Raw genomic sequence first — 21,202 nt, 5'->3', positions numbered from 1 at the left:
AATATGGTACACATCTAAAAATATAATAAAACATTAAACATTTAAAATCTTCCCTATACAGGACTGCCTTCAGATGTCTTCTAAAGGTTGTACTGTATAGTTATTACCTCCTTGGTTCAGGGGTTGCATAACGGCTTACCCTCCAACATTAAATAGGGACCTCTCAAGTGGGACATTCCAGGATAAAATCAGAAACCAGGACGGCTTCTGTAAGTCCAGGACTGTCCCTGGAAACAGGGACACTTGGAGGGTCTGCACATCTTGATTAGATTCTAACATGAGTCCGACACACAGTTTTAACAAACAGACCTTAGTTGAATTCTAACCCTAGCTTGATCATGAATTTGCACCTACAAACTTATAGCAATACATAACTTGCTCAGTATTGCTTTCACTGACTGACAGAGGATTTCAGCCATGGGCCTCTCCTGTCCTAGCTCTGCCAGAAGTTGCCGGGGACCAAACCTGGGACCTTTGTTACCTTTTCTATACTTTTCCTGCCATGAGTGTCCAACGCCCATTTCAAAAAAGAGAACCTAAGAATTTCTCTGCCAGGCTAACTGTTCTCAGTGTTCTCAAGTTCCTCTTTGAAACTTTCTGCCCTGCCAAGTTGGCACAATATTCTGGGCAAATTATGTGAATTAATGTCCGTGAAGGAGCCACGGCCTTTGTCTCACCGCTCTCCTAGCCATGCAGAACAAAAAAATAAAAATAAAAGTCTGGGTTGTGGTTTCTTTCGTTCCTCATTTGCTGCTCTGGGTTCGGTTACCGTGTCGTCATTTTACAGAGGAGCCTGTTACTTCTAAGGGAGTTCGCCATCAAAGTTTGAAACACACACACACCGATGGACTCGACGTATATATACCCACACACTCAGAAATGTAGGAACACGTGCTCATGACTCACACCGCTCCCCAGGGCCAGGAAGTGGCAAGAGGAGGAAATGACTATTGGGGCCTTTCGCTCGCTTGCAGATGCCCGGCAAACGGAACGCCTGGTGGACTGTAGCATCCGCCATGAAGGTGAGTGATTTCCCCCCCTCCAACTCTCCAGCATAGACCACCCAGCTCTCCTCTTTTTTAGTCATAAGAACCTTCTCTCCCCCTGCATCCTGTCTCTGGAGCAATTTGCCGGCCAGAAATTTTTTTCCTACCAGGGATTAACCCTTTGGGGTGTTGGAGATGCCAGAAAAACCAGACCCTCTGGCTCAGGGGAAATGAAAGCCACATGGCAAAAAAACCAGAGTCGGGAGGAAGGGAGATGGTCTCAGCGGTCAGCGAAAGGCTTGGGATATATAGTCCAGAATCCAGACAGGCAAGCAGACACCTTTTCCTAGTTTTCACCAGTTTGCCTTTTTCACTCCATCTTTGTTTGCATCTCAGGAAGGGTTTATTTATTTTTAAAAAAACTTCTTTGCTCTACGGACTTTGCCTTATATAGTTAGCAAGCTGCCTGCCTGTGTGGCCAGGGATGTCCGGCTTTCAAAGCCGTGGTTCTCAGAAGCAGAAGTTTGAGACCGGCCGGAAAGCATCAGACTTTTGGAGTTTTGGCATGTGTCCGTGCGTGACTGCCAGAGAGAAACAAGCAAACAAAAAAAGAATTAGGCTTCCCCAAGACAAAGCTGAAAGCGTGGGGAAGGTTGTCCGTTTCGGTGATGTTGGGACTACAGTGGATTGGAACGGATCCAGGGGGAGAGGTTTCAAAAACAAACAGCCCAAGCCAGGCTCGGGACGAGAGCCCCCCCCCCCGCTAGGTTTTTGGTAAACACCCAATAGGCTCCTCTGTAGGACATTGGCGGGCTGACAGCTCAGAGCTGCCTCCTCAGACGGCTGCATCATGGCTTTCTCATCCTTCGGAGCAGTGTGAGCACAAGCCACAAGGTCTTCGGCAGTTGGAGTGAAAAAACTGTACCTTCCACTGAGGGGAAATGCCTGTATATTTCCAGCTCCACAGACGGGATGTTGAGAGGCCTCAAAACCTCAGCAGAGCTTCTGAATCTAAAACAGTGGCGGACAACATGTAGGGTTCTTTCTCTCCCTCTGGGTGTGGTGTTTGTGTTGTTGTTTTATTCCCTGAGGCCTTTTTATCAATTATTTTCAATAATTGGGTCAGGACATTTCACTTGTATTTGGTGCTGCTGCAGTGAAATCTTAAAAACTGGGCAGGAGGGAGAGATAATTGAATTTGTTTATGCTGTTACAGGAGAATACATTTCCCCTAAACTCTATAGCTGTTTTACTGAGAGATCTAAATTGCCGTTATCAATATAAATGTTAAAGTTTATATTGCTAAAGTTGCTAACGTTTATATTGATGTATCTAATTGTTATCAGTGCTGGTCTAAAATGTGAGGTTTTTAATTTTTTAAAAAAACTGTACCTTTTGTAATGGACTTTATATTTGTGGGCTGTTGTGAACCACTTAGCAATTACAGTGGTACCTCGGGTTAAGTATTTACTTCATTCTGGAGGTCGGTTCTTAACCTGAAACTGTTCTTAACCTGAAGCACCACTTCAGGTACTGCCATGCCACCAGAGCACGATTTCTGTTCTCATCCTGAAGCAAAGTTCTTAACCTTTAGCACTATTTCTGGGTTAGCGGAGTCTGTATCCTGAAGCATATGTAACCTGAAGCGTATGTAACCCGAGGTACCACTGTATCTTTGAAATATGAAGTGCTGTATAAATTAGCAGAGGAAAGAAATAACAATAAATCAGTTTTAAACACACACAAGATGGCATTTATTTGTTTAAAGAAACATATACTCTGCTTTTCACTTCATCTGGGTCTCAAAGCAGGTTATACAGAATAAAAATGTAAGATCTACAAACTTCAAAACATAGTTTAGAAACGTTGGAGGAGCAAGCATCAGAACAACACTCATAGTGCAAAAACCTCCTGAAATGAAACATTTCTAACTTGCTGCCTGAAAGAGAGTGCGGACAATTCTAATGTGAAATTATGAATGTGTACACACTCTCCCTTTAAAGCCTGTTTGAAGCACCTTCTTTCCCTCAAAGATTTCTAGCCACTGTAGTTTGCTAAGGGGTGCTAGGAGTTGCAACTCTCTGACTACAGTAAACTACAGTGCTCAAAACTCTTTGAAGGAAAGTACATCTTCCAAAGGCATTTTATAGGTATAGAGAGTACGCAGCATAAGAGGCCTGTTAAGCCACTGCAACGCTCAGGGTTGTATCATTTCCCCCCCTGGTTGGTTGCTATATTTATCTCTGTTGTATGAAAAATAATGTGGGAGTTGATCAGAAGCTGGGGAAACGACAGAACCCCGAGTCTGATTCTATGGCTTAAGAAAGCTATGGCCAACAGTGAAAATACTGAAAATAAATGGCAGTAGATCTAGAGAAGGCTATGTGCTTTTTGTAGAATTAGATCCTGGCTCATTGGAATGCTAAATGCGTATTAGTAGTAGTAGTAGTAGCAGCCTTGAATCTTCTACAGTCCATCAACCAAGCCTCACCACAAGAGCAATGAACGCATGTGCCCAGACACATGCCTCTCAAACACTGGTATGGTTTCCTTGGCTTCTGTAAGGGTAATTGATTCAGCGTTTCGTTGGCTGAGGGATCTGTGCCTCGGTTCCAGCTGTGACTTTGCCCTGTTTTGGTTCACACAGTGGAGAAGCAGTTGCTACTCAGAGCATTCAGTGTTGGCTCTATGGGGCACAATCTGAACTAGGGTCACGATGGCTGAATTTGTGTCTGTCTTTTCCAGCTCTTTGCCTTTCTGCTGCTTGTCTGTGTGAGCCTCAGTGGTCCTGTAGATGCTCAAGGTAAGATTCTCCCTCTTCAGTGTGTTAGTCCAGGTGTGCATTCAAACTCCTGCCTCCATGATATTAACCAGTTGTGAGTTCACACCCCCAAAGTTCTCTATGAGCTGCAGCCTTTCCACCTTAGCACCTAGTGTCCTCTAGGTGTTTTGAACTGCAGTTCCCACCATCCCCAACTAGTATGGCCAGAGAAGAAGGGAGCTGTAGTTCAACATTATATGGAGGGCATCAGATTGGGGAAGGCTGCCCTAGCAGAAGTGCACAAGTCATCTGGAGTTATGGTTTAGCAAATCCATCATTTCTGCCTATTGCCTACATTGGTTGGGGCTTATGGGAGCTGAGGTCCAACAGCACCTACAGAGCACCCCATTGCCTACCCCTGGTCTGGAGACACAAGTGGCCTCCTAGAATATGGAAGCCATCCTTTCCCACTTTGCCCATCAGCTGGCAGATTTCAACATTAGTGCCACCACTATCTTTTGGAGACAAATGACTGGGACATTTGGGCAAACGTAGCGAAGAAATACTGTTGTGAAATATTTTCCCCTGCCAATTAAAAATAATTATCCTCAAATAAGGCAAAACATATGCCGGCATTTCCGAGAATCCAGAAATGCCATGGCGACTGTTTCTCAGCCCAGTCATCCCTTCCGGCATGTGCTGCGGAGGCAGAGCAACAGACCCTCCAGCTGCTTGGGCGCTTTCAGTCGCTGCAAATTGCAACAAGCTGCTTAAGGGAACTGCCAAGAGCGTTGACTTCCTCTAAGCTTAGCTTCCATTATCTGAATGTGTCAATAAAGGTGCTCCAAGCTAGGTTTGGGCCTTGAAGTAGGCACTGATCCTTCTGGAAGGACCTCCTCAGATGGTGCTCCTGGCAGTTTTCGAGTTCTGTAATCCAGGGTGAGGGAGAACAAAAGCTAATCTTCCCTCCCCTCCCCTTTTCATGAAGATTACCCACTCTAGATCCCACAGCTAATTCTCCCCTTGTCTCCTTGCTGGCCCAAATAGGACTAATTTAGCCAGCTAGCCCTGGTGATCATCTAATGTTTATTAGATAGATTTCCCTCCTAAATTGATTTTTGAATTCTGAACTTCATGTTTTATACTGTATTTTATGCTGTTTTTGTTGCATCAATTAAGTGTTTTAAATTTGTTGTTAGCCACCCTGAGCCCGGTTTTCTGAAATGGGAAGGGCAGGGTATAGATACAAAGTTATTTATTATTATTATTAAATAAATGACGTGTGAGAACAAGTCATTAAAGTTCAGGGAATGCCAATTGTGGGGTGTAACATCACTGAAGCAGTCAAATACAACATTTGCCCAGAGTGGACACACAGGAGAATGTTTTTTCAGACAGGAGGACTTCCTGTCACACCTGTGTGACCAGGTAGACGGGTGTGACCCTGGCAGACCCTATAAAAGGGCAGTCACACAGCCATCTTCCTCTTTTGACCATTTTGCTCTTTTGCTGCTCTTTTACCATCTTCTGCTGGCTCTTAGACAGCAGCAAGTGGCTCATCCTTTCAGAGGATGTAAGCCGAAAGGTGGAAAGTCTGAGGCCTAGCTCAGACTTCTTTTCTCTACAACTGTAAATGTAACTACAAGATAAAGCCTGCCTTCAGGACAATACTGTGAACTGAATGTAAGCAAACGTTACTGTTACCTTTAATGAAGACTGTTGTATTATTATTTTCAGAGGGAAACATATAAGGGGAAACTGACCAGAAACAATCCAGACTGGACAAGCCAGACTGGATTGCTTAACTCAAATGATTCTCACAAATCCATCAGCTAGCTTCCGGAAATGTGCAAGGGAATGTGCTCTGCTACTTACTCACAAACGTGAGTGAGGAGAGATAATATTTAAACAACATATCCTCTCTTACCTTTCCTCAACATTCACACACCAATATGAAGTTTCCAGCCCAGTTGAAGTTTGGGATTACATCTCCCATCAGAGCCCACCACTGGCCATGTTGGCCGATGGGGATTGTAGTCCAAAAATGTTGGATACCCCTGTTTTAGTTCTTAAGTTTTTTTTTCTTGGAGCTGTTACTTTATGCTATTTTGAAACCAATCAAGTGCCTTTATTTATTATCGTTGCAAAGTGTTTGCAGTGAGGAAAGCAGAGAGATGTAGTAATGCCTTGCCATGTTCAATTGCATGGGCTGACTTGAAAACATTGCTGAAAATCACCTGGAGGTTCCAGACCGTGGCTGGCTTCTGCCCAAGGAGCAGGGAGAAGCTGGATTCAGTTTGCAATTAAAGGCAAACTTAACTGATTCATATTTTCTGAAACAATATGGGAACCAAAACACAGCCATCTTTCAAAATTCATAATAATAATAATAATAATAATAATAATAATAATAATAATAATTATACCCCGCCCATCTGGCTGGGCTTCCCCAGCCACTCTGGGCGGCTTCCAAAAAAATATATTAAAATACTCTAATACATCAAACATTAAAAGCTTCCCTAAACAGGGCTGCCTTCAGATGTCTTCTTCAGATGACATCTGGTGGGAGGGCGTTCCACAGGGAGGGCACCACTACCGAGAAGGCCCTTCTCTTGATTTTGCAACACATTTCTCCAGCCAAGTATCATGTACAAAAATCTGAGCATAGAAGCCTGCTGGATGATATTGGGCCAGTCACTTAGTCTACCTCACAGGGCTGTTGCAAGGATAAAATGAAGTGCAGGGGGTGGGGGAACCACTTCTGCGAGCTTCTTGCAGAAAGCCTGGGATAAACATGCACAAAAGAAAGATTTTGCTGTTCATGCACAGAAAGGACTTCAACCCACTGCATTCTTGCTTTCATTCCAGCAAATGAAATGGATCTTGGGTTTGGATTTTGCTGAGAAGCATGCACTTTCAAACAAAAATTTGTGCATTTCCCTTTTGGTTGGTCATCAACAACTTTAAGTCTGAAAACCAGTCTTTGTTTTGTTGAACACAGCCCTTGGCCCTTAAGACTTTAGATTTTGCTTAAACTGATGTCAGCCAGTTGGTTGGACTCCAACTCCCATCATCCCTGACCTTTGGCCATGCTGACTGTGGATGATGCGAGTTGGAATTGAACAACATCTGGAGGGGCCCCAGATTCCCTAGCTATGCTGACACATCATCAGGCTATCTCTGCATGCCCAGAAGGATATTTATATGAGCTTGTGGCTTTGGTTTCAGGTACCTCATCCCCACTTGTGGGGCAGGAGGCAGATGGCAAGGATAGAACCACAACTGAATCCTTTTTGCCTTCCACAGGTAAGTTTTGTTTGTTTAGTCATTTAGTCGTGTCCAACTTTTCGTGACCCCATGGACCAGAGCACGCTGGGCACTCCTGTCTTCTACTGCCTCCTGCAGCTTGGTCAGACTCACGTTGGTAGCTTCGAGAACACTGTCCAACCATCTCATCCTCTGTCGTCCCCTTCTCCTTGTGCCCTCAATCTTTCCCAACATTAGGGTCTTTTCCAGGGAGTCTTCTCTTCTCAGGAGGTGGCCAAAGTACTGGAGCCTCAGCTTCAGGATCTGTCCTTCCAGCAAGCACTCAGGGCTGATTTCCTTAAGAATGGATAGGTTTGATAGGATAGGACAGGTAAGTTTTACAGTTCTGCAAACGAATAGCCATACCTGGACCTTCCCAAAAGACGTGGTGATGCATTCATAATGCAGCCAAACAAACAAACAAACACCAAATCACTTTGCTGCCAACATCTGCCTGCCCCTTCAAAAGCACTCACGTTCTTTATTAGCTAAAGGTCAGCAGTATCAGTTTTGAACCCCCTGCCCCTGGGAGGGAAATAAAGCTAATGTAGTATGTGTGACTTTGAACAGAGAAAAATAGCAGGCAGGGCAAGGGTTAAAGGCTCCCTCCCGATGTTCCTTCTCTATTCTAAATTCCCGTCTCCCGAAGCTGCTTTTCATTTTATTACAAAAATAAATAAATGCAACCAACAATGGCGCGGTGTTATAATTTTAGACTCTTAACTAAATAGTCTTCTGAGGAAGACCATGATGATCTTCTTCTTCTTCTTCTTCTTCTTCTTCTTCTTCTTCTTCTTCTTCTTCTTCTTCTTCTTCTTCTTCTTCTTCTTCTATTACATTTATTACCAGCCATTACAGTCCTATCATATAAAAGAATAGATAAATAGATAAGGAGGAAGTGTAGGTGTTCGTTTCAAGGGTTAAGCTAATACTTTATTGAAATATACTTGGAGTCGAGTGTGGATTTCATGCTCTTTATTCAGCTCATAGTACTGAGGAATGGGGATGTTTCCCCGAGCTGTCTGCTTTATATACATTATTTGCACAATGGGCCCCACATGATTGGCTAATTCTGGGAATCTCCTGTAGGCCAATCAGGTTGCGGATTCACTTCCACCTAGAGTTGGATTGGGTGGCTCCTGCGGACCAATCAGACTGCTGCATTCTGGATCCTATTGTTCTAGGACCAATCAGACTGCTGCATTCTGAATCCTATTGTTCTAGGACCAATCAGACTGCTGCATTCTGAATCCTATTCTTCTAGGACCAATCAGACTGCTGCATTCTGAATCCTATTGTTCTAGGACCAATCAGACTACTGCAATTTGGATCCTATTCAACTCAGTACATAACATTTATATTAGAGCCGAAGGCAGGAAGGGTGGGGAGATGGCAAGTAATAAGAAACTTGACCTCCTTTACTGAGCACAGTAAGAAAAACTTGCTGTTCCCAAATACATAGCTGAAGCCTGGAATTCATGCAGAAAGCAAATTGCAAGGTATTGTGGAAATGTGGGAGAACTGAACTTAAGATTTGGAAAATAAGACACCAGGAGAACCTGGAAAATGCCATATTTGCCCATCCCATTGTCGCCATGGGCCCGGTGGTTTTTGGAAGGTTCATGAAACACTATGAAAGTCTGCAGAATTTTTTTGGCTAGAGGCATAAATGGGATGTGTGTACAAGCCACCAGCTTCAATTTGTTTTTATAAAGACACAGGAGTTCTGCCCTCCATGTTGACATCTGGCCACCTGCAATCGGTAGTAGCAGTGTAGCACTCGAGGGAGAGGACTTGCAGATCTTTCTAACCCAACATTTCTTCTCTATATCCTGGTCTTCTATAGCAGAGGAGCCAGAGGCTGAAAGTATGACGGAAAGCCCTCTGAATTTCCAGCAACGAGAGAATGCATCATTAGGAGGTATGTGGCTGAGAACATCCTTGGGTTGGAATCCTTCCATAATTCCATGGATATTTGTGCAAGATAAATAAGACAAGACCAGAATGTCTACCTGCAAATATTGTCAAATTTAAAAGGATGTTTAATTCCCCATTCCCCCCTATTGCCATGAAGGATGACTGTGTGTGTGTATATATATATATATATATATGCTTTCGTAGATTTTCACGGGTACAGGAATGCAGGTTTTGGTGTCCTCGGGTGTCTTCCCGTGTAAAAGTTGGGGTGTCTATGCGACGTTTCGACGAGGTCTCACTCGTCATCTTCAGGCTGGTGCTTTCGGCTTCTTGTTACTGGAACAGAGCAGGATCTCAGTGTTTTAGTTCCTATAAATACTGTTGAGGGGGTGTGGTGTATAGCCTCCAATGTTCTGGGCAGAGAGGAAGTTCCCAGGCTAGTGTGCCTTTTCTTCTTTTGTTCCTTAATTACTTGAGGGATATCTTGAGTGATTTCTTGAGTGATATCCTGAGTACCACTTAGGTGGGTCATTAGGTGTGGATTAGTTGCTAAAGTCTTTGTGTCTTGACCTCTTGAACTTTGTGAAGAGTTTTTCTGAGAAGATGGCTGTACTGCACTTAGTTGTGCTCTGGCTTGGCTTCGTGTATAGGGGCGAGCTGTGGTTTTGTGGCCTGTGTCAGCACAACTAAGTGCAGTACAGCCATCTTCTCAGAAAAACTCTTCACAAAGTTCAAGAGGTCAAGACACAAAGACTTTAGCAACTAATCCACACCTAATGACCCACCTAAGTGGTACTCAGGATATCACTCAAGAAATCACTCAAGATATCCCTCAAGTAATTAAGGAACAAAAGAAGAAAAGGCACACTAGCCTGGGAACTTCCTCTCTGCCCAGAACATTGGAGGCTATACACCACACCCCCTCAACAGTATTTATAGGAACTAAAACACTGAGATCCTGCTCTGTTCCAGTAACAAGAAGCCGAAAGCACCAGCCTGAAGATGACGAGTGAGACCTCGTCGAAACGTCGCATAGACACCCCAACTTTTACACGGGAAGACACCCGAGGACACCAAAACCTGCATATATATATATATATATATATATATATATATATATATATATATTTGCTTTCGTAGATTTTCACGGGTACAGGAATGCAGGTTTTGGTGTCCTCGGGTGTCTTATATATAAGACACCCGAGGACACCAAATATATATGTGTGTGTGTGTGTGTGTGTGTGTGTGGACATAGGGCTCCTCTAGACTGGAGCGGGTTTTTCTTTTCTGTGGTTGTGTTCTGCAGCATATCACTGTTGCAAAAAAAGTAGTGCAATAATGGTAGATTTATATTGAAGCATTCACACACCATTCCAATTTATTAGTTGTGCTGTGGTGCTCACAAAACAAGCTCACAAAACCTCCCTGGAAACAAAGCAGAATGAATGTTCACTAAATACCCAACACCGTCTAATCTCCCAGTAGCAAAATCAGGATGAATGCTCAACAAACCACTTGCCTGGAAGCATTCCAGGAAGGGAAAATCCTTAGACAACATTTATGCTTGTGTGTTGCAACTGGGATGGGGGACTTGTGGCCCTCCTACAGATGTTGCAGGACTTCAACTCTCACCAGCCCCAGCCAGCATGGCCTGTGTTTGGGGCCCTAAACGGCCTTAGTTCAGTATACCTGAAGGAGTGTCTACACCTCCATCGTTCTGCCCAGACACCGAGGTCCAGTGCCGAGGGCCTTCTGGTGGTTCCTTCGCTGCGAGAAGCCAAGTTACAGGGAACCAGGCAGAGGGCCTTCTCGGTAGTGACACCCGCCCTTTGGAATGCCCTCCCACCAGATATCAAAGAGAAAAATAACTACCAAACTTTTAGAACACATCTGGAGGCAGCCCTGTTTAGGGAAGCTTTTAATGTTTAATAGGTTATTGTATTTTAGTGTTTTGTTAGAAGCCGCCCAGAGTGGCTGGGGAAACCCAGCCAGATGGGCAGGATATAAACAATAAATTATTATTATTATTATATTTTTATTATTATTATTATTATTATTATTATTATTATTATTATTATTATTATTATTATTTTGTAGTCCAACAACTGGTCAGGGTGGTTACAGATAGGTAGCCGTGTTGGTCTGCCATAGTCAAAACAAAAAAAATTCCTTCCAGTAGCACCTTAAAGACCAACTAAGTTAGTTCTTGGTATGAGCTTTCGTGTGCATGCACACTTCTTCAGATACCACTATCTGAAGAAGATACCACTATCTGAAGAAGATACCACTATCTGAAGAAGATACCACTATCTGAAGAAGATACCACTATCTGAAGAAGTGTGCATGCACACGAAAGCTCATACCAAGAACTAACTTAGTTGGTCTTTAAGGTGCTACTGGAAGGAATTTTTTTTGTTTTGGTCAGGGTGGGTTCAGGCTCACCATTCCCACAGCCTGTGTGAGAGTTGTAAATCATTACGTAATAGTGAAAATGGCCTACCCAAATTCTCCACCCTTGTTGTGAGCAGAGGGGGACATTTCAGTCGGTAGAGCACGTGACTCTTAATCTCAGGGACATGGGTTCGAGCACATTGGGCAAAAAGATTCCTGCATTGCAAGTGGTTGAGCTAGATGGCCCTTCGGGTCCCTTCCAACTTGACAATTCTCCACGGATGGGGCAGAATTCTCCCAACAGTTCAAACAACATTCCCACTCTGCCCCTGGCAACCTCTGTTTCTCAAGCTCATTGAAAAATGCATAAGACATTCTGCCCAATAGCTTTTGGGGTAGGGTGACCATTTACCCCAAAAAGCAAAGGGTCTTATGTTTTGCCAATGGCTCAACATTATCAAACAAACCAGGCCATTATCAGCCTTTTGCTTCTTCATGACCCACCCCCAGAGAGCCATTGCTAGTCTGGTCTCATGAGGAAGCTAGCAACATCAGAACTGGCAAGGAAAGTTGTAGGGCCAGGAGACTGAAATTATCTACAAGAGGATTTCATCCTAGCTCCAATGTAACACTCTTTTCTTAACATGTAGTAGAAGAGGCATCTGTAGCTGAAGTGGAGAAAACTAAAGGCATCACCTCTAGCAGTGTGACCTTCACCAGCGCTGCAGGTGAGCATAAGAAGCATGGACCACCCATGAGGGGAGGTGGGCAGAGAGAGGGAACAATCAGAAAGTGTTTGCTTTGCCACATCCAAAAGAATGGAACCAGCTCACCTGTCTCCTTCTGCGTTTTCTTTTCCAGAGGTTACCCAAGCTCAACAGCCATCTGTAGACCAGAGGAGGAGAGCAGGTATGTAGAAGGCAAAAGACAAATCCATGTTCCGTGTACTGAAGTTGAGGGACTGGAAGATGAACCTTAATTCAACACCAACAACAGAATAGTGTCCTTTAAGTGAGGGCAGCAGGATAATTATGAGCGTGCAGGACAGGCTATGTGGAATGCACAGTTCTGTCCCCCAACCAAAGGCTATGGCCAGTGGTTCAGGAAGGTGCCCTTTGCCAGTATTTGCTGCTTGAGCACTCCCCTCATTCTACCCAATGGTAGGGCCAGCCTCTGTTGCTCTCCTGCCGTTAATCCCCATATTACAGGAATATAATTTTTAAGTACACGAACTTCTGCAAATTTCAGGGATTTTGCCAAGACGAAACCAATGCCTCCAAGGAACTGCAGGCCAGCGGTGGGCAGGGCTGAAGTTAAAAGTGGGTGGGGCCAGAAGCAAAAGTGGTCTGTCACGGGTGTGACTCTCACTTCCGTACAGAAGGCTATAGCCCAGCCACACAAAAGCTAGAGATTTCCTCATGCACTGCAAACACTTTTCTCCATCCTTCCACCAGACAAGCAAGAGGCATTATCACATTTCAAGGACACATCTGAAGCAGACAAAAATACTCATGCAGGGTGCAGAGCAGGGGTGGGGTGGGGTGTGGCCTTGGAGAGGGCCAGATTGAGGGACTTGGAGGGGCACATTTAGCCTGTAGGTCTGAGTTTCCCCACCTCTGCTGTAGCAGGAGGATCAAACATGACCTCTTCTTCCTCATAGTGGCAAGCTGGGCATATTTTTCAACCTCACATTCCTTCTTTTTTAACAGATGTTTGGAAGGTAGATTACCAAGAGAATGTTTTCCATTATGGTGAGTCTCAACAAGCTGGAAACAGACCATTGTGTTGCATGCCACCCCCATCTCCGAGCGGTGGGGATTCTAGGGGTTCCAGGTGCTAATCCAGGACTTGTGTTTCCTTTTGGGAATGAGGCACAGCAGAAACTGTGGCATCTTTATCATATATGGTTTGCTTACACATGTATACAACCTGAGCCTACACTGGAAGGGTTCACAGCATTAACAGCCCGGAAGGGTCTTGTTTCTCCTATGGCCACAGCCTTCGATTTAAACAGAAATGAAACATTTCCCTCTGATCCTCCCTCCAGTTTGTTGCTTTACAAACTGGAGGGAGGTTACATCACTGCAAACTCCAGACTCAGGCTTTGTCTTTCTAACTAACTAACTTTCTAACTAACTACAGATAGGTAGCCGTGTTGGTCTGCTATAGTCAAAACAAAAAAATTCCTTCCAGTAGCACCTTAAAGACCAACTAAGTTAGTTCTTGGTATGAGCTTTTGTGTGCATGCACACTTCTTCAGATACCTGATATTCGTATCTGAAGAAGTGTGCATGCACACGAAAGCTCATACCAAGAACTAACTTAGTTGGTCTTTAAGGTGCTACTGGAAGGATTTTTTTTTGTTTTTTTCTAACTAACTATCTCTGATATCACCCATTTGTCTTCTCACAAAGAGCCCCCTTCTTTTGTTCTCTTAATGGCCCATCACCCAGGTGATCACCCCAACACAGGAAGCCAGCCTGGCTTATATATTAACACTTGCTGAATCCAGGGGTTAGAAGGATCTCGCAGACAGCCTACTTCCTCCCCCTCAAACTCATAACAATAGATACTTTTTCAGATACTTAAAAGGGGCTTTCAATGAAAGTTGGTTTCTCCTGAGATGTTTACTCATCCCACTATTGTCATCCATTAAGAGATAATGTAGACCTTCTCACCTTTGGAAAACTTGTACAACTCATCTGAACAGAGGAGACAGTGGGACAAAAGAAATAGGGGTGTACACCATAGGAAGAGGTGCCTCTCTCCTTTGAGCTCTCTTAAATTCCATTATCTGGTTGTGTACACAGTACACCTTTGAAACACATTCAAGTACATTTCCACGCCACAGATAATTCTGGGTACCAGTTTGTCAAGAGTTGCTGGGAGCTGCAACTTTGGGAGAGATAAATTATGGTGCCTAGAATTCTTTGAGGGAAAGAATGTGCTTTGAAATTTCCTTAGAAGAATAGTTTGTACATGGCTGTAGCCAAAACAAAAAAAAATCCTTCCAGTAGCACCTTAAAGACCAACTAAGTTAGTTCTTGGTATGAGCTTTCGTGTGCATGCACACTTCTTCAGATACACTGAAACAGAAGTTTCCAGACCCTTCTATATAGTGAGAAGGTGGGGAGGGGTATTACTCAGAAGGGTGGTGGGAATGGGTGATGGGCAGATAGCTGTGATGAGCCTGTTGACGACTCTTAACGACTCCAATAGGTATTACAGGAAAAAGCAAGGGGTGAGAAGGTGAAAAGTGGCTTTGTCATGTATAATGAGATAAGAATCCAATGTCTTTGTTCAGGCCAGGTTTCTCCATGGTTTTAAGTTTGGTGATAAGTTGCAATTCAGCAGCTTCTCTTTCCAGTCTATTTCTGAAATTCCTTTGTAGTAAAACAGCTACTTTGAGATCTTGTATAGAATGTCCTGGGAGATTGAAGTGTTCTCCTACTGGTTTCTCTGTTTTGTGATTCCTGATGTCCGATTTATGTCCGTTTATTCTTTGGCGTAAGGTCTGGCCTGTTTGTCCAATATAGAGAGCTGAAGGACACTGTTGGCATTTGATGGCATACATGAAGTTGGTCTTTAAGGTGCTACTGGAAGGAATTTTTTTTGTTTTGACTATGGCAGACCAACACGGCTACCTATCTGTAAATGGCTGTAGCCAACATTCCATGGTCACTGAGCATGCTCAGTTTTCACTGGCCTGCTTAGGGTTTGCTCACCCCTACATTCTTTTTGTATTTATGGAAATCTTGGGGGTTCTCCCAAATCTCCTTGATCCTCTTGTTTGTGGCTAGTGCAGTTCTGGCTACTTAAAGGAACAACACTCATCTCTCAACTCTGGAAACAGAATGAATGAATGGCGATGTACCCATTCCTGTTTACACCCAGTGCACTCCCACTGCTACTTTGGCTTACATTGTGTGTACACCATTTCCCAAAAGAATCGGAAATGTGCTGGCTGCAGATTAAACAGGAGTGTGTACACTGTTGCACATGGCTTTTTCAGGGGAAACTCACAGGAACTCAGTAAAACTAGGGAGGATTCCATGGTGAGTTCCGTCACTTCTTTTTCTAGGGAAAAAACAAAGCACGGCTGTTGTGCTTTGTGCAAAGCCCCACCAGCTTTGATCCTAATTGAGACAAAGAACAACCTTGCTGTATTTTGAGCTGCTAATTTGTACACAGCTTTAGTGTGTACTTCAGGTTTGCATTAAATGGCTGCTTTTCTCCATACCCTTGCAGATTACTATTCCCTGCGCAAAGGGGGCTTGATAGCTGCTGCCATCCTCTTCATTCTTGGCATTCTCATTCTCACCTGTAAGTATGAGCAACTGGGATGAGTGGAGCTGCTTTGAGTTCTCTCCCTAAATGGGGGTGGCAAAAGAATGGAGAAGTAGAAGTATAATTGTGCCTGGATATTCACATAATCACCCCTCTCCTCTCCTCATCTGAGACCTTATTAAGGGCTCATCCACACTTTGCTTGTCCAAAGCCTAGAAAGCACAAGACCATGCAGTTTTCCACACGTCCCATTCTTTCTAGACACAGGTCCAAGTGGTTTTCTGTTCACTCTGGGAAAACCTGCTCTTTTCTGTTCACTCTGGGAAAACCTGCTCTTTACCAGTGAATCGGAGCAAATAGCAATCCACGGAAAACCTGACTGATGCTTGCTTCCATTTAGCAGTAAAGAGCGGGGGGGGGGAGGAGTAGAAGTGTGGACAAGCCCTAAGTAATAAGTGCATGACTGATAATTGGGATCTGCAAAATTCAAAGCAAATCCTGCACTCAACAGCTGCTTAGAGGCACTGTGCTTCCTCCAGCCCTGTCCGCGCCCATTCTAATAGTATGCCTTTTGTATCTGGCAGCAGGATCTGGTAGGGGGCTAGAAAGGGGAGGCTGAAGGGTTGGGTTCAGAAAATGGGCCTTTACACTAGGAGGAAGAGTTCAGAAAACAGTTTGTTCTCTCTCTACTTTCAGGTGGGAAACATGGAAAATCTCGATGCAGAGGGAAGAAGCGGACAAGGTGAGCAACACCTTCCCACCCACCCATTCCTGTTTCCTTACCTCTAATTAATTCCATCTTGTGAAAGTCCAAATGCTGGAATATGAATGCAGCCTACGTATTTGTAATTAAGGTGCCACTATTTGTGGGAGGGATCAAAATACATACTGGAACTTTGGGGCTGCCTACACACTAATCTTATATTTATCTAGATTGATTCTAGATCTACAAGGATGGTTGGGGCTACTTGATATGCATTTGAAAACTCCCCCCTTCATTAGGTCATCCAAGCCTTTTCTCCCTGCCCATACCCCAGGTGAAAAAAGAAGAAACTGGTGATTGTCATCTTATTCACTCTGGTCCACCAACACTGTCATTGGTCGGGGGCGGGGGGAGACACCCATCTCCCCGTTGCTGGAACCATCTGCATCTGTTTTTTTAAATGATCAGGAAGTGAAAAATCAGTCTGCAACAAGCTTTTATTTTCAGGATGAAAGCAGTTCCTCAAAAAGCGCAAAGAAATCCGCAATCGATCTAGATTGTGCATGGATTTTGCAGCAAAGGCAAGCCCTTGGTCTCCATTAATTCTAGAATGAGTTGGCTTGGCCTGTCATTAGCTGTGGGGCAACCTAAAGTTGGGCTCCCTGCCTTCTGCTCCCCCAGTCCCAATGGACACCCATAACCACTGGGCACAATATTATCTAACATTGCTGCACACAGATCTGAACAAAACTGTTATGTACTGAAGTTCTCACCCTGGTCCAGCAGGGGGATACTGTAGATAGTTCAGGTCCACATATGCAAATAAGGGATCGAAAGTGACGTTCAGTGATTGGATAGTTATAGAAAGTTGTTACAGTTACGTTGTACTGGAGCTCTATATAAGCAGGCTGGCTGAACCCTTCAGTTCAGTTCTGTTCTGACCTGTGAATAAACAAGAGCTGTTTGGAGAATCGCTGTGTCGTTTGATATGTTCACCCACAACTTAACAACTCGTTAAATAGCCTATGCCATCTCATCTCCCTGTAAACAAATCAGGAGGCATGTTCAATGAAATGGCTGCTTGAAAGTGCCTGAACCTCTGTGTAAGCTTTGTGCAAGCAAATCAGGATGAATACTCAGTAAATAGATCACCCCGAGGAGCCTAATGTGTATTCTCATATTCCTTGCCCTAATCCCTGTTTCCTTCCTTTACAGGAACTACGACGTGACACCAGCCTGAAGCCATCTCCTATCCTCTGGAGGACTGCACTGATTGGGAGGAGCAGGGCGGGGTGGGTGGGGCTGCTTTGATTGACAGATCTGCTTTGACAGATCGTAATGTAACCTGTTATCCCCCAATAGGGGAGCACTCCCTTAGCTTCCCCAACCCAAATCCATCCATCCTCTGCCTGACACATCCTGGTTTGTCCTCTACTTGCTCCCACAACCTCCGTCCATTTTTCTTGGCCTACAAGAAGCGTTGCCTTGTCTTGTGTTACAACTGCAACAAAAGTTGTATTTTCATTACATTAAACCAGCCTCGCTGTAGAACAAGAACATTTGTGAATTCTTTGTTCTTTCCCTTGTGCGTCCTGAGGCCGGGGAGGGAGATGCTGCCTGGATCTGAGGGCCTGGCTGTTGACACTCCAGGCCAAGAAAAACCCTATGGTCCTCCATCTGCGCCAAGAAGTCTCAAATTCTGTACTTGCAATAAATTTTTGGCGTGGCTTGTTTTTTCTACGTTTGCTGGCTATATTTGATTTCATGCTTTTGCTGGCATCTTATATGCAGGCATGTTCTAAGAGAAGTCATCATGTCAGAGGGATATTGTTGCTTCCGGTGCCATGAACTGTCAGCAAAATATTCATGGAGTTGCAACTGGCTCCATTTACCGGTACTTGTGAGGACCCAATTTCCTGGCTTTGTAAAGACCAACGTTACACTGCTGCTGCTTTTTTGTTCTTTGCTGAGAGAGAGAGAGAGAGAGAGAGAAAGAGAGAGAGAGAGATTGTTTATTTTAAAAAGATTTTATTTGATTTTACAAATTGATTCACACAATAATATCATTACAAGTATTAAAATTTGCATATGATTCTTCTGAATCTCAAGACTTCCCTCCTTCGCTCCGTGGGTTCTTTAAATAACTATTTTTTTTAAAAAAAACACCCCCCCTGTATATTACAAGTCCATCCAATTTACCACCCTCCATTATATCCAAAATCTCTGTATCATTGCAAGCGTTATTTAAAGCCTGCCAAAGAGTTCAAGTGTTTACAGTGGTCTTTCGAATGCAATATAAATTTGTTCCATTCCTTGCTGAAATTTTGATTCTCCTGATTTCTGATTTTCCCGGTTAATCTTTCCATCTCTGCATAGCCCAATAATTTCATCTGCCAGTCCGCCCTAGTAGGTATCTTTTTAGTCTTTTTAGTTCCTTCGGTATCTCTGCACCTATAATTCCTAACAAAAAGGCTTCTGGCCTTTTAACAAAAGTTATTTTAAACATTTGTTTTTCAGTTCATTATATATAATTTCCCAGAATTCCTTTATCACTTTACAGTTCCACCACAAATGATAAAATATGCTGCTGTTGCTTATGTTTGTTTTCTTAATCACTTTTATTATTTATTCGCTTCCATCATTACTGCATTTCTATCCTCCCCAGAGCTCAAGGTGGCATCCAGATCATTCTCATAACAACTATGTAAAGTAGATGAGGCTGAGAGACAGCGACTAGCCCGATATCACCCAGTGGATTTCATACCTGAGTGGGGATTTGAACCCTGGTCTCCTCTTTCTTCATCCAGAGCTCTAAACACCCAACACTGTGAACAAAGGAGCTGCAGAAAGAAGGCAACTGACTATCTGGGTTTTTTTTTGATGCAGGAAAATGCATCCCTCATGACTGGAGCACTCCCTCTTGAGGCTGCTTGAGAAAGCACAACTTGAAAAATAGTGACAATTCCTTGGGAAAAGATGGGATATTTTGGTTACTTGACATCTTTTTGTCTCCCCCTGGTGGGAGCAAGAAAAGGAGAAAGGATTGGGGAGTTCTCAAGAAATATCTTGAGAACATTTGTTGTGATTTAAATTCTGGAATGCCCTTTGAATAATCTCTGTAAACAATTCGTACAAAAAGAGAATGATATAATTATTTGTACTTTATTATTAAACAAATGGACAAATTTATGCGATAGGTTTCAATAGAACAAAATATGGAAAAGACAGGAAGTCTGACACTTCGGAAGAAAATTTATTGTTAAAATGTTAGGGTTTTTTCTATCAGTTTTTGGTGACAATGAACTCAAGTTTATGTTGTACAGTTGTAAGTAAATATAATAAAGCAAAAAGATATTGGAATAGAAAAGAAAAAAGGAAAGGAAAAAGGTAGGATTTTAGCATACCCTTCAAAGTTAGTAGCAAAGGCGGGACTTTGTGCAGAAAATTTGCTCGCCTTACAGCCTGTGAAAAAGGTAAGGTTTATTTTATTTTAAGAATAATCTGACCAAGTAAATCCATTGTTGACTCCCAAACTGGGAGGGGTAGCTAATGCCACAGAAGACAGAATCGGGATTCAAGATGACCTTAGCAGATTGAAGAACAGGGACCAAACTAACTAAATGAATTTCAATTGGAACCAATGTTAAGTTTCTCCACTTAGGCAGGAATAACCAGCTGCACAAATATAAGATGGGGATACCTGGAATGCCAGTAATGAAAAGTACCGGTACCTAGGGCTCTTAGTAGACCACAAGCTTAACATGAATCAACACAGCAGCTAAAAAAGCTAATGCTATTCTAGGCTGTATCAACAGTATAGTGACCAGATCCCATTGTTCGGTCCCAGATCCTACCAACCTAGCAGTTCAAAAGCATGTCAAAGTGCAAGTAGATAAATAGGTACTGCTCTGGCAGGAAGGTAAATAGCGTTTCCGTGTGCTGCTCTGGTTTGCCAGAAGTGGCTTAGTCATGCTGGCCACATGACCCGGAAGCTGTATGCCGGCTCCCTCGGCCAGTAAAGCAAGATGAGCGCCGCAACCCCAGAGTCAGTCACGACTGGACCTAATGGTCAGGGGTCCCTTTACCTTTAATCTGCCTTGGTCAGACCACACCTGGAATACTGTGTCCAATTTTGGGCACCACAATTTAAGAAGGATGTTGACAAACTGGAACGTGTGCAGAGAAGGGTGACAAAGACGATCAAGGGTCTGGAAACCAAGCCTTATGAGGAACAGTTGAGGGAGTTGGAAATGTTTAGCCTGGAAAGAAGGAAAGTGAGAGGAGATATGACAGCCATCTTCAAATATCCCAAAGACTGTCACATGGAAGAAGGGAAAAGCTTCTTTTCTCCTGTTCCAGAGGGCAGGATCTGAACCAATGGCTTCAAGTTACCAGAAGGGAGATTCTGACTATACATCAGGAGAAACTTCTGACGGTAAGAGCTGTTTGACAGTGGAAGGGTCTCTCTCGGGAAGTGGTGGACTCTCCATCAAAGGTTTTTAAGCAGAGTTTGGATGGCCATCTGTCATGGATGCTTTAGCTGAGATTCCTGCATTGCCGGGGGTTGGACTAGATGACTCTCGGGGTCCCTTCCAACTCCACAATTCTGCACTTCTAATGATAATAATCACATTTATAAATTGCTACGCTGTGGTGTATTTGGTAAAAATGGAACAAAATATAGAAACACAGGCTCTAAATACAATAAAATCAAGTTACCAAACTTTTTTAAAAAATCCCTACAAATGCCAGAAACAAGAAAACAAGAATCAGATATAAAACTGATTTTGCACAAATGACTAGCTTGCTTTTCTAGGAAAGCTTTCCTAAACCAAATATGTCTTCAGTAGG

At 43.5% G+C, this 21,202-nt stretch overlaps 1 protein-coding gene across 4 annotated transcripts; it reads left to right on the top strand.

Moving 5' to 3' along the window:
* The first annotated feature begins 792 nt into the window (after positions 1-792).
* Positions 793-17,908, top strand: LOC309375320 (uncharacterized protein). Of its 4 annotated transcripts, none has more exons than XM_081921009.1 (10): positions 793-1,022; positions 3,732-3,789; positions 6,976-7,053; positions 8,903-8,974; positions 12,015-12,089; positions 12,223-12,270; positions 13,071-13,112; positions 15,610-15,684; positions 16,345-16,390; positions 17,567-17,908. In XM_081921009.1, the coding sequence occupies exons 1-10, from the start codon at positions 975-977 to the stop codon at positions 17,589-17,591; spliced, it is 567 nt and encodes a 188-aa protein (XP_081777135.1). In that variant the 5' UTR covers positions 793-974; the 3' UTR covers positions 17,592-17,908. The 4 variants fall into 4 exon arrangements, with proteins under 4 accessions (XP_081777135.1, XP_081777134.1, XP_081777133.1 ...); XM_081921008.1 differs by having other exon boundaries at positions 795-1,022; positions 12,012-12,089; XM_081921007.1 differs by having other exon boundaries at positions 798-1,022; positions 8,900-8,974.
* Positions 17,909-21,202: the final 3,294 nt, after the last annotated feature.

The sequence above is a fragment of the Podarcis melisellensis genome, assembly GCF_964234715.1.
Source record: "Podarcis melisellensis genome assembly, chromosome: 8".
NCBI lineage: Eukaryota > Metazoa > Chordata > Lepidosauria > Squamata > Lacertidae > Podarcis > Podarcis melisellensis.
Note: the sequence above shows the minus strand (reverse complement) of the source record. Positions and strands in the feature narration are given on the sequence as shown.

Bases quoted from the DNA above. Each gene is read 5' to 3' on its own strand.
- LOC309375320 (XM_081921006.1), top strand. From the start codon at position 975: ATGCCCGGCAAACGGAACGCCTGGTGGACTGTAGCATCCGCCATGAAG. The intron at 1,023-3,731 runs GTGAGTGATTTC...TGTCTTTTCCAG, and splicing joins CTGTAGCATCCGCCATGAAG to CTCTTTGCCTTTCTGCTGCT. The intron at 12,271-13,070 runs GTATGTAGAAGG...CTTTTTTAACAG, and splicing joins AGACCAGAGGAGGAGAGCAG to ATGTTTGGAAGGTAGATTAC.